This window comes from Balaenoptera borealis (genome assembly GCF_965194805.1).
Source record: "Balaenoptera borealis genome assembly, chromosome: 7".
NCBI lineage: Eukaryota > Metazoa > Chordata > Mammalia > Artiodactyla > Balaenopteridae > Balaenoptera > Balaenoptera borealis.
In genome coordinates, this window is record NC_138864.1 from 4,526,059 (window position 1) to 4,538,736 (window position 12,678).

The 12,678-nt window shown below is 49.6% G+C and overlaps 1 protein-coding gene across 1 annotated transcript in view; it reads left to right on the forward strand.

Annotated features, from left to right (window-relative positions):
- Positions 1-12,678, forward strand: part of ABCA13 (ATP binding cassette subfamily A member 13) — a gene marked incomplete at its 5' end in the record, with an annotated part of 336,636 nt that overhangs the window by 72,060 nt on the left and 251,898 nt on the right. The window contains 6 exon segments of the mRNA XM_082400416.1: positions 1,592-1,664; positions 1,668-1,859; positions 1,861-2,784; positions 2,788-3,566; positions 7,739-7,910; positions 10,649-10,990. Of these exon segments, the coding sequence (XP_082256542.1) occupies positions 1,592-1,664; positions 1,668-1,859; positions 1,861-2,784; positions 2,788-3,566; positions 7,739-7,910; positions 10,649-10,990 (2,482 nt within the window).

Below are 12,678 nucleotides of genomic sequence, written 5' to 3' on the forward strand. Positions count from 1 at the left end.
TTACAATCCAGTTTATTTCCTGGAGTTTATAAGTGTCAATGACAGCACTTGTACCAACACCTTTGAATGATCTTTGAAGTGAATTTTGTCTTAGTGAACGTTTTATAAAAATCAAGGTAAAATAACTTTGAAGATTGTCATCTAACTAGTAAATATATGTATATAAGCCTAGCCCCTGGCAATTAATCACTTATTATGTTTTATTACAGTTTTGGATTATGAAAATAATTATAAAATTCTACTTTATGTGGAAATGAAAATTTGTTATTATATATGTATATGGATATATGTGATGGTCATATTTTGAATTAATGCATTAACTGTCTAATCACAAACGAAGGGCTTAAGTATTTTCATTCCAATAAATCTACTGATGTTTATATTTGGAATTGCTAAAACTCCAAAATTTTAAAACTCAGTCACATTATGTTTTTTCATATATTATTTTTTCATCCCTTTTGAAGCTTGCCAGTGAAAAGGCTGGAGGGAGATTCTACCTTATTCTGTGATGTCCGTATCAGTCAGGTCTCAACCTCAGAAGCAGAACCAGAGCAAAGACTTCATACAGGGATTGAATTGGCGTCCGCAGTTTTGGGGATGGCTGAGGGAGTCCAGAGTCAGCAGGGCAGGCTGTTAGGAAACAAGCTGGAATCCCACAGGCAGGAGCTGCAGGTTCCCATCCACAGGGGGCCGTTGGGGGGCAGGGTCAGGGCCGGGGCCGGGGCGATGGGGAAGGAGGTATCCAGCTGCGTATGCGGTGGGGCTCGCTGGGTCCGGGAGGTCCTAACCCTCTCGAAGACCTTGCGACTGGTGAGGTCAGACTTCCCCGGGGCAGCATCCCTTCTCCCTGACTTAAAGCTGGCTGACTGGGGTCTTCAGTCACATCTGATGAATCCCCTCCAGCAACACCTAGGTTAGTGTTTATGATGCTACAAAGTGGCTGTCATGCACTCTCATGAGCGAATCACCTGTGAAGCCCACCAGACCAGAAACACACAACAAAGGGGCTCTGGGGCTTGAATCTGGGGCTCGGCCCAACCGAGTTGACAAGTCACAGAGCCCCTGCCACGCTGAGTGGCTCGCTAGGTTTTGGAACATTCAGGAGGACGTTACCTCCTACACTGAGAATCACTTTATGGTCATTTCACGTTCCTTTCCTTTCTAAAAGCAAAGTGCATGGCTTTTTCAGTTGTTAGGTTTGAGGCATTGCAATGGATTTATACATGAAATCCATCCAATCTTTTCATTATTTGGCCACAAAACATTAATTTTCATCTGGGATGTATTTTAGCATTTCAGTATTTCAGTCAGTATTATCCTCCCATGATGCTACTGTAAAGCAAAAAAAATCACTACAGTTCACCCTTGAACAATGGCATGGGCCCAGTTATAAGTGGCTTTTTCAATAAATAGGTACTACAGTACTACCTGATCCACAGTTGGGTGAATCGTGGATGTGGAACCACAGACATGGAGGCTGGCTGCAAAGGAAAGTCAGTTCCCATAACCTTCGGGTTGTTCAAGGGTCAACTGTGTATGTTTTCAATCTTTTCATTACTAACTGTGAAATTTAATAAATATATATTTACAGTTTTGTCCCAAAGGATAAAATTCTAGAAAATTTGAAACTGGATCATTTTCTTACCTCCATGAAAGAGGACAGATAAGTGAATATTTTTTCATCTTTAAAGGTAGCTGTGTATCACCTAATCAAAAGCTCATTTATGTTAGATGGTGGAGAATTTTATTTTGATAATCCTCGAGGACTGCAGTTCATGGGAGATTTATTCCATACTCTTCTGAGGGAAACCTCAATGAAAAATGAGATTGAAAATAATTTGAAGTTTCTTATGGTGGTGAATCAATCAGTTGCTTTCCCATATGAACAGTTCTGAGGACCTTTTCAAACTCAATCAAGATCTCAGGTCTGCTCTTCACCTCGTGAGAGAAATGTCAATAGAGATAGCACGTCTCATGGACACTCTTTTAAACTCTCCTATTAAGGACTTACGTGCCCTGTACCCTGCCCTCCAAGAAGTTATACTCGTTAATCTAACCGATTTGCTTTCCTTTATAAATAGTTCATCTCCCCTAAGAAACAGAGCAACGTTAGAAATTACCAAGCGCTTACTTGGTGTTATCTCAAGGGCAAGAGCGGGTGGAGAAAGTCGTGCCCCGGACCCCCTCTCAGAAATGTCTAGAACTCTGACCATGCTGGTGGACGATGGAGCCAAAATGAGAGGTCTTGCCACCTCCGTCACCTCCACAGTGCACCTTCTTAAGCTGGCCGAGAAAACTTCAAGAGAGGTGGCTGCCATGTTTGAAATGCCTTTCGTCTTCACAGCCAACAACACCATGAAATTCTTGGACACCCTTTATTCCATTTTACAACAAAGTGTTCGAGATGTTGCCAATGAAATGATTACTTTGAAAAAACCAGATCGTTTAATATTTGAAAATATAGATGACTTGTTGATGCCATTTCTTGACTTGGCCTTTGGGATGATTGGAGTCAAACCTGCTGTTTCCCAAGACTCTGATATTTTCAATATGTCATCTAGCATATTCATATATGTGAACCAGTCCAAAGATATTTATGATATTAGGGAAGAAATAGTTGAATTTTTAACTTCTGTGAAAATCAATTTGGAAGACATGGAACGTCTCGTGGCAGCATTTAATAATGGGATCCAAATATTTCCTGTGGATTCTGTCAACTTATGGGAAGAAATCCTGGATTGCTTAGTTCCTATAGTTAACATCATCAGTCACATAGACTTTTTATAGTCTAATCCAATTTCCACTCATAATTTGCCTCAAGATACAAAAGGGGAAAGAACTCATGAAGTGATCCTGTTTTTGCATGAAATACCGTCACGAAACAGCATGGAACTAGGGACTTACTTGAGAAAGGTGATCGACCTCACCTCAGAAGCGCTTTGGCATAAGTTAGGGAAGGACAACAAGGATGTTTTTAGTCTGTTGCTGACATTGACTCCACATCCAAATGACCTTTTGAAAACCATCACAGCAGTTGTAAAGGCCTCCAGTGCGTTGAAAAGTGACAACAGAGGTGATTTGAGTAAAGCTTTGCTTTTCAGCACTTCTTTGATTCAGGACGTGACTCACCAACAACTCAGAGAAGCAGTCCAGAGCGTGTTAAGCAGTCCAGAGCGTGTTAACTCCTGTGGGTTGAAAAGTGACAACAGAGGTGATTTGAGTAAAGCTTTGCTTTTCAGTACTTCTTTGATTCAGGACGTGATTCACCAACAACTCAGAGAAGCAGTCCAGAGCGTGTTAAGTAGAATAGCTCTCGTGAGTCAAGAGTTTCTCCTCAACAGCTCTCAGAAGACACACTCCTTGAGCACTTTGTTTCAGCACATTTTTGAAATTTTTATTAATGCAACCCCTGGAGAGAATAGCAGATCAAGAAAAGATGAGAAGACCAAGGAAGAGCTGGTTGACTTTCCTGACATCCTCAAACCATTATCACATTTTGAGAAATACCAGAAGGGATTGATTGCATTGGCTGGATACTGGCAAAAGGTCTCACTGATCGATCCCAGGTAATAAAACACTGAATTTGCTTCATTTGCCCCTGCAGTAACTATAAAACAGAATCAAGCAGGAATTGCACTGAACCAGGGTAAGCAGTCCTCCTTGAGCTCAGCCTTCCTTACACTCTGAAGCTGGCTTCCCCAGGGCATGGTTCATGCCCAGTCTCTTGTTGCTATTTGCCTCATTATTTGGCATTCAAATACGATTTGAATTTATTCTAAATTTCTCCAAAGTAAATTATTTTTTCAAAAGTAAAAACGTCTTATTCTATTCACGTGCCCCAAGACTAGGTATGTAACCAGTTTTTCTGTTTCCCTGCTCTGGCAGCCGAGGATTCTGCTATTTGATATGCAGATAAAAATGTGAGGCCATTCACATCACATAGAAAACTGTGCTTTCAAGGGTAACTGCCCCCTGGACAGGGCCGGGCTTCTTCCCTCCTTAGATTCAACCCAAATCTGTGGTTGATCTATGTCCAAGCACTGGCTGCCCACCCCGAATAGTAGGTCAGGGGAACCCTGCTCTTGGAAGGCCCAGCACTGTTGGCTGTCATGCTCCGGGGGTCATCTGCTGCCTTAGGATGAGAGCGTGTGCAGCCGTGTCCCAGCCCATCCTCTCTGTGTGACAGTATGGTTCCGGTGGTCTGTGGTCTCTGAGCCCCACAGGGGGATTGAAGGTGAACCCTCACTCATCTGCCAGGTAGCCTGACTTATTCTCTGTTAGTCCTGTTGCCACACGGCTGCACCTTGAATCCACTCCTTTTTAATAACCTGGAAGGATTTCCTTGGATGGTGAAGCATGTGTCTGTTGGCACAAAGAACTATTGGTGCCTTGGAATTTGAATGATGGCTTTCAGAGCCTCATTGTTTCTGATCCTAAACTGTGTTTGACTTGACACTCGGCTCTGAATTTTCATTTGAGCTGGAGGTGGTCCTGGCAAGCCCTGCTCTTCACCAGTCCTGGCTTTCACCTGATGTTTCCAGTTTTCCACAGAGCGGATTTACACCGTGACCCCAAGACTGGAACCTAGTGGGCTGTGAGCTGACTGGGTGTAGTCGCCACCCCAGTTTTTAAATTCGCAAGGCTTGGTGCCCAGTTTCATTCTACTTTAGTGATTACTTGCTTCCACTCTTTCTCCTGTTTTCACTATTCTTTGATCATGGCCTTCTTGAATGAGGAAGATACAAAAAGTCTAAAACAGAAAATCCCTCTGTTGTGGGTTTAGGGTCAGACTAGCCTGATTTGGATGTGAGTTTTGGTTCTACTCTTCACTAACTTTCTGAAGCAAGGCAAATCCTTTAAACTTTCTGAACCTCCCTTTATTTGTGTGTAAAACAGGGATAACAGTGATACCTTTTGGGGGTATGGTAAGGATTCTACAGTAAAATAAACTTAAGCTATGCATTTAATATGCATATTAATTTGGGTTTCAGACATGAAGCATATTAGGGATAAAACAGCAACCACAGACATCTAGGCAAAAACATTAGCTTAAAATTAAAATAATAAGAACAACAACAACAAAACTCCTAAAAAAGTAGAAAGGTCCATTAATATTCTAAAGATTTACTACAAGTTCCCAGATGGCAGAGGTCAGGGATCTAGAGGGAATTTGGGCAGAATTCATTCTTCCTGCCTCTGCTTCAGTGCCTACAGTTACACAGAGAAGAGAAGCTTGGTCGCCCCAGACCTGCATCCGCTGCTTTTGTCCCAAGGAACCCTCTGGCCCTTTGTCGCCTCCCCGTTTGCTGGTCGGGCCTCATTCAGAAGCGAGCGTCACCACCTGTGTTACGTCCCGTTAGAGCCCAGCCCCCTGTGGAAGTGAGTGCTGCTTCTAGGCTGTTCCTCAGTCCCTAAATCTATCATAGCACTAAGGCCAGTGAGCTGCAGGGGCAACGGGGGTCAGAAACAGAAGGTGGTACCTGCCTCTGTTCCCTCCTTGTGTCTGAAGCCTTTGCAGCAAGTCCCCGGTGAGGGGTGGGGGACATGCACCCCACCCCCGGAGGCCCTCTGCCCCCGTATGAGGTGGTGGCCCTGCAGCCTCACCCGGGAGCTGGTTGGAAACGCAGGATCCCAAGCTGCCTCGTACCTGCCCCGTCACAGCCTGCCATGGGCCGCCAGGCGGTCCTTAAGATGCGAGGGTTTGTGAGCCGCCTTCTGGACCACGTTCCTCATCTCAGAGGCTGAGAGACCAGGGCCTGGGGCAGCTCTGCTGAGTGGCCAGTGGTGGCCGCACAGGGACCGTCAGATCCGACTCTTCCTTCCAGGCCCACAACCCTTGGGGCACAACTAAAATGCCGTCATTAAAATCCCACAATTTACTCAGAGTCTATATATAATATTACCTGATGGTGATTAATAAATGGCCCTACACATCATTATGGTTTTCTTCCGGCCAGAAACAAAAATTACATGTAAGCTTGTCTTTCTATGGGGCTAAAACGATTTGCTAATAACTATTTCCCACCCCCAATTATTTTCCCATTCAGCTATATTTTTTTATAGTTGAAAAATTAACTTTATGTTGTGTGTTGTTTGGAGTAATCCTTTGCTCTTGTATCTGGCTTCCCTAGAGGATTTTGTATAATTCCACCTGACCTTCAAAAGTGTCAAATGGCTTCCTACTCTCTTCATGCACAGTTAACTGCTGTAACTGTAAAGAAACCAGTTTTCATCACCTCAAGCATCCCAGCGCCCTGTCCATACGTGCATTTAGTCACTGAGCTTGCTTGTGTCCTGATAGGTACACACAGCTCCACCACGCTGAAGTTTCTGAATTAACGCATGAGAACTGCATTCTTTAAGGACTGGCTGGACTCTGACACAATAATCCAATGAAGGAAAATTCACATTTGCCGAGGGAGGTGGCCCTGCTAAGCCCTCAGGTGTGTTGAACTAAGCAGGATTGTTCTGTGGTCACGTCAACACCACAGCAGAACGAAAAGTTAAACGTTTTTTTAGAAAGTTTCATTCTTCCTCTGAGGAGAGTAAATTTAGAACAACATGCCGTAGAAACATTGAATTGCATATAAAATAATGAAACTTCGCTGTGGTCCCTGGAAGCCGCGCTGTGGGCTGTCCCAGCATCCAGGTGCCTTCTCCAGTGCGGTGATGTTTTCCCAGACCAGTGATGCTGCCGTGTCCGCCCCAGCAAGAGAGCCCAGGGCGGGGTGACTCAGCATGATGTCGAAGGGGGTGGCCCGCTGAGAAGCCAACGGGCCTTTGTGTTTTTAAAATCAATCTTCAGGGCTTGTCAAGGATATTTATTTTCAGGGAATGTCCTTGGGCAGCTGTAGCCTTAATTAGTCGATGTGGCCCACAGTTAAAAAAAAAAACAAAACTTTTTTTTTTCTTTTAGAAGTGCTTCCCAGATAATGTTATTTATATGTTCAGTTGTGTCTGATGTTTGGGATGGTTTTGAGTTTTGTAAGGAATATAGAAACTCATCTGAGGGAGGGACAAAAGCCATGGGGGGCTTAAGATGGGACAGTTCGTGAGCTGCTCTTCTGGACCACGTTCCTCATCTCAGAGGCAGAGAGACCGGGGCCTAGGGGGTTAGAAAGATAAGGGTTAAAGCTGTGAGCTGCTGAGCCCTTTACATCAGTGGCGTTAGGACCTAACTCTGAAGAAGAATTCAGCTCTTCTGAGCCAGGGCAGCTTATGACAAAGTTGGTTGGGAGGCTTTTTTGCCACATTACCGGAGTGGGCTCCATAAAGACCAACACACACAGGTGTATACACACAAGTACACCTATGCACGCATGCGAACACAGAGACTTGCGTGTGCGCATACACGCATACACACACACACACACACTATGGCGCTCCAGGAGTCTGTTTAAAGATAAGAGTCTTCCTTATGTAAAGGTGGGTTCCCGTACCCACGTGGAAAACGTAAGAATCCCCACCTGGCTTCCTCCTTTCTCTCTCACACTCTGATCATGTACCTTTGCATTTCGAGAGGACGGGCCCAGACAAGAAGAGAGAGCCTATGTCACGTTTGTTGGCAACAAAATGACGCTCTGAACGAAAACAGGAGACCTGCCGTTTCCTGTGTCCTCGGATGTCTGTGGAGCGAGTTGGCCCAGCAGGGGAACGGTTCGTTCACGAGTGTTACGACATGTTCTCGCACAGAGAAGCAGATCCTCACCTTTAACGCCGCTGTCTGTTTCCCCCTAAGTGCCGTGGAAGCGTGTCGGGCTTTTCCGCAGCCTCCGGAGCCCCAGGACCTCGAGGTGACTCTGTGGAGAGTGGAGATGCTGGTCCAGCATGTGCTCGTCCTTCTTGCAGGTGGGCTGCTTGGGGAGAAGGGCTGCCCAGTGCCCCTGCCGGGCGGGCAGCGAGGTGGTCAGGTGCCCCTGAGTTTCTCTTGGGCTCAAGCGCAGCCTTCTTGCCGGTTTCCAAGGCCCTGAGTCTTCCCAGCCTCCCCACCCCCGGGCTGCGACCTTCTCCAATCAGCTGAACGGCCCTTCCCTGCCCCGAGCTCGGCTTCTGGGCTGTGTCTCTGCTCCTGGAATGTGCTTCCCTGTGTTTGTGGCTTGACCTTCAGCTGTGCCCTACGGCTAGAGCCGGGCATCTCTTCCAGGAGGAATGCCTGCATCCCCTTCGCTGGCAGTGACCTTGAGTTGACCTCTATCATATGCAGTGTTAATGCTCCTATTTCTTTTTTTTTTTTTAATGGATATAGGAAACAAATTTATTTAATAATTAATAAATATTACGTTTAGTGGTATTACAGAGAACTACAGTCTATGGCGGATATCCAAACACTGAATAAACGTGGGTGAATGTTAGTATTAAGTATTTGAATAAGGTAACAGTCATATCTCCCAGCAAGGTTAACAGCACTACCAGAATCACGTGAAGAAATTGCCAACTTAAGCATTTGTTTTGCTTCCCAAATGTGTTATTTTTTGTAACACCACTCATAGGATTTGTATAAGGTATATGATGCATGTAAATGTATTGATATTTCTTTTATTTGCAAGAATGACTCACTGTTAGCAGCAGATGGGGCCATGAACACACACCCATAACATGGCAACAGCTACAAGCAACGTGGGCTGATTGGATGGAGACCGCTTCTCTCTTGACTTCAACCTTCAGCCCCACGTGTCAGCAAAACCTTATGGAGCAAAGCTCAATGGGATTCTGGCACAGACATGGTAAATCAGGGCAAGTGCAACTAACTCTTGTACCAGGACTAGCTTGCTCTCACTGATTGCCGGTCTCCTGCCTGCTGTGGCCGACCTTTGATGAGTCCTTTGCCTTTTACCCTCTTCCCAGTGCTGACTACCTCCCATTCACTTGCTGAGACCTCCTGAGCTCTGAATGCTGCTTCCCTCTAGGTGTTCCTTCTCAGGCTTCCCCCACACACTGCCCTAATGCTCCTATTTCTTAAGTCTCCCCCCTCCCCCGGCATCAGTCTTCCTTGAAGGCAGCATCCTTGTCTCCCTCTCCTGCGTGTGCCCAGTGCCTGGGGTAGAAGATCGTTCCACTGACCAGGGCTGGGTGACCCATGCAGTGACCCGAGTCCCAGAACACGTTCTCTAAAATCCTGGCACTCAGTGCTTGTATTTTAGCTTTTTGTGGCCCTTCCTGCAGTCGTCTGCCGCTTCACTGAGAGCAGGATCTGTCACTCATTCAGTTCTGTCTCCATGATACTCAGAGTAGAGTCTATGCTAGTGAGTCATTAATACTTATATTGTGAATGAGTTCACTCATTTGAGATCCTGCTTGTCAAATCCACTACTACAGATGTCAGTGAAATTTCCTCTTCATGCCATTGCTGAAGGAAAGTGCCATGAGCTGCCTTACAGGGCTGATGGGTGATTTTCAGGACTTTCTCTAAGGTGTAAACTCTGGTCTCCGAGCACTTCTGAGTCCGTAGACTGGACCAGCACTGCTGGAGTAATTCCGCCCGTGCACATGTGTTGCTGCCTTTTCACGCCTGGTCTCCTGAATGAGGCTGCAGAGAACCCACTCGGTGCTGTCGGGCCTGAGGTCCTTGAGAGCAGGGGCAGCAGGAGTGCTGGGGAGATGGGTGTGAGCGCAGAGGGGGGACATGGGGAAGCTAAGGGTGGGCTGATCAGGAAAAGAGAGGAGCCGGGGTCAGCGGAGCGGGCCGTGAGCCCTGGGCCCTGCGTGGAGCCCGCCACGCTGGCCCCGCACCCGTCCCAGGTGCATCCGAGACACCGTCTCATTCTGCTTCCTCCTCCTGACTTACTCTCAGGCGGTTGTTATTATCTAGATAGGTGTTACTTCCTCTGGGAAGCTCTTCTTGGCCTCCACTCCTGGGGTCAGAGGCCCTGCATTAGGCCCCTTGGCTGTGCCCTGTGGGGCGGCCGGCCTGTGGTCTCCTCACGACCGGGCCTGCCTGTTAATCAGCAGAAACCCAGCGTGTGGGGACTGGAGCACAGGAGCTGCTGGCAGATGTTTGCTGAATGAAGGAATGAGCACATGCCAGGAGCCCTCACTGCTTGTATCTCTGTCCCCTGGGACTCCTGCCTGAGCGGGATCCGTGGGGTTTTACACTGCCGTCCTGGCAGGAATGTCCGGCCACGGCCAGCAGCGGATGGGCCCAGGTGTGTCACTGAGCGGGTGTGCGGGGCTGGAGGACACCGTGGAGAGCTTGCTCGGGACCCAGGGCAGGCGTGGCCAGGTCCAGGGCAGGGAGAGTGGTCCGGGGACCCAGGGTGGTTAACTGGGGGATGCAGGAGGCAGAGACTGGGAGCCAGGAGTCTGACCAGCCCCCACCTGGGGCGTCGGGAGGAGAGGCCAGCCTTGGGTAGGAACCAGCAGGTCAAATACCTTTTCAAACAAACGTAAACAAATGAGGTTTGCTCAGGGCAGTCTTGGTTTTCACCTACAGCCCGGAGTAGAGACGAGCAGGAGGGCCGCAGTTGGAAGGTGGGTCGCAGGCCCCCATCCTCCACTAGGGGCGCCACCTGCCCCTCACCGCCAGCCTCCGCCTCCGCTGTCGCTTACACTCCTGACACCTCTGTGCCTTGCCCAGGTCACGCCCAGGATGTGGGCCGGCTCCTCCCAGGCCTGTCCCTCTGCCCCCCCACCCGCCCCACCCCGCTGACAGTTCGCTGCCGCCCGGAACCACGAGCTCTCCCTAAAGGAGGCGGCTGGTGATGGGGTCAGTGATGGACCCTGGCCAGCAGCCTCCATCCCGCCGACACTCTGCTCTCCTCACCCGGCTTCCCAGGACCACAGGGGCCTCCGGCACCCAGGCTGCCCCCGCGCCCGCCCCACCCGGCGCTCGGCCCCACCCACCGGAGCTCGGCCCCGGGAGCCCCGCCTCCAGCAGCGCCGGGCCCGCTGGGACCGCCCCCAAGATGCGTGCGCAGACCCAGCGCGTTGGCACCGGGCGGACCAGGGCGGACTCGCGCGTGCGGGCGCTCCGCACGCGGCTTTGCACGTGCTTGTGAGTGTTTTCACGTTACGGAAAACGAAATGGACTTTTATGAGTAACAGAACTTCTATTTGTTTCAATTAGAGAAAAAACGTTTTGCCCCGACAGGCAGGCAAAAGGCACAGCGCCGCTGTCCGTCTCTAATATCTACATAAATGCGCTAACGTACAGTTGTCTCAGTGCCAACGTGGAATCCCATGCGCAGTGAGAGTCACCAGCGGTTGAGTCGATACGAAGAAAGTTAGGGGTGCCAGCTCCTTACCCCCTTTCACTCCGTGCTCTAAATGGTTGAAAACAGCCGTAAGGAGCTCGATGGGGATCAGAAATTACATTAAAAAGTGGCCGCACGTGCTCTTCCGGGGAGAGCAGAGTCGGAGAAAGTGGCCGGACCTCAGGTTGAGCCAGGGGTCTCCTACCACCTCCCAGATCTGGACCTTCCATCCCCGCTGTGGGCAGCGTTGCGTCTGGATGGTCCCGTGCCTGGACGGTTACAGACCTGCCCCAGCACGAGAAGGAGAGTCCACTGTGTTGTCTCCGCCTCGAGGGCGCCGGGCTCAGGCTTCCCACCGACATGGCACCGCCCGCCTGGAGCGCCCGAGCCCGTGAGGAGGGGTCGGAGCTTTCCTCCCGGTGTCTTTGCTGGTGGGAGGGGGTGCTCTTTCCTCTCTACAGCCTCCTGCATGTCAAGATTATCACGGTGTTAAATTTAAGAACAAAATCCTGCTATAGCGGGAGTGCTATAAATGAGTACAATTAAATTTAATTTGCATATAGTTACAGATTATGAGCCAGAGGTGCTTTTCTGCGAGGGAACCCTCCCCAGTGCAATACGCTCTGTTCAGCCTGCGTTCTCGGAAATGAGGCTCCTTGTTTGTACCTGCGGCTCTGACCCGGATGTGTCTGGGCACCTGGGGGCCAGGATGAGAGCCTCCGTGGAGGAGGGAGAAGGCAGGGCTGTGAAGTGTCGGGTGGAGGATTGGGGGTGGCTTGGAGAGCTCCCTGCCCAGGAAGGGGAGCAGAGAGTGAAGGCCCGAGGGGCTTCTGCGAAAGTCGTCAGACTCAGACGCACAGACCTGCCCCTGGGAGGGGGCCTGGGCATCCCTGGGTCTTGTGCCCCCTCACCCATCCTTCCCCTTCTGCTCTCCTGTGGTCGTGTCGTGGTCAGCGGAGGAGGGGTCTGTGCGCCCGTCTTAGGGTCAGTGACCGTGAGGGAGGGAGCAGCCTGTCTCCCGGGGTGGCAGACATCTGAGGGTCCAGCAGGCAGCGGGGACGCGGGAGGAATGAAGCCACGTGTCCAGGAGTCCTGCCACCAAGTAGGAAATGGAGAGCCTGGCCTGATGGCCCGGCCCCTCCCCACCCCGTCCTCCCCGGGGCGTCAGACGGACAGGACTCCAGCCAAGGCCTCGCGCTCTGTACACGCTGGACCCTGGCTTCCCGCCCGCCCTGGTCCGCAATCCGGAGGTTCCGTGCTGGTGGTGGCCCCACGAGGCAGCGCGAGTTTGGGTGCTCAGCTCACGTCCTGGGAAGCTCCCCTGTGCCCAGGGACCCCCGAAGGAGGGACTCAGAGCTCAGGACCCTCGACTGTGACACCTCAGGATGCTTCACATTTAACTCACTTGGAACATACATTTGTTAGTTCTCTGATCATGATTTTCCTTTGCAAGAGTGACCAATGGCACTTTTGAGAAAAATATTTAGAA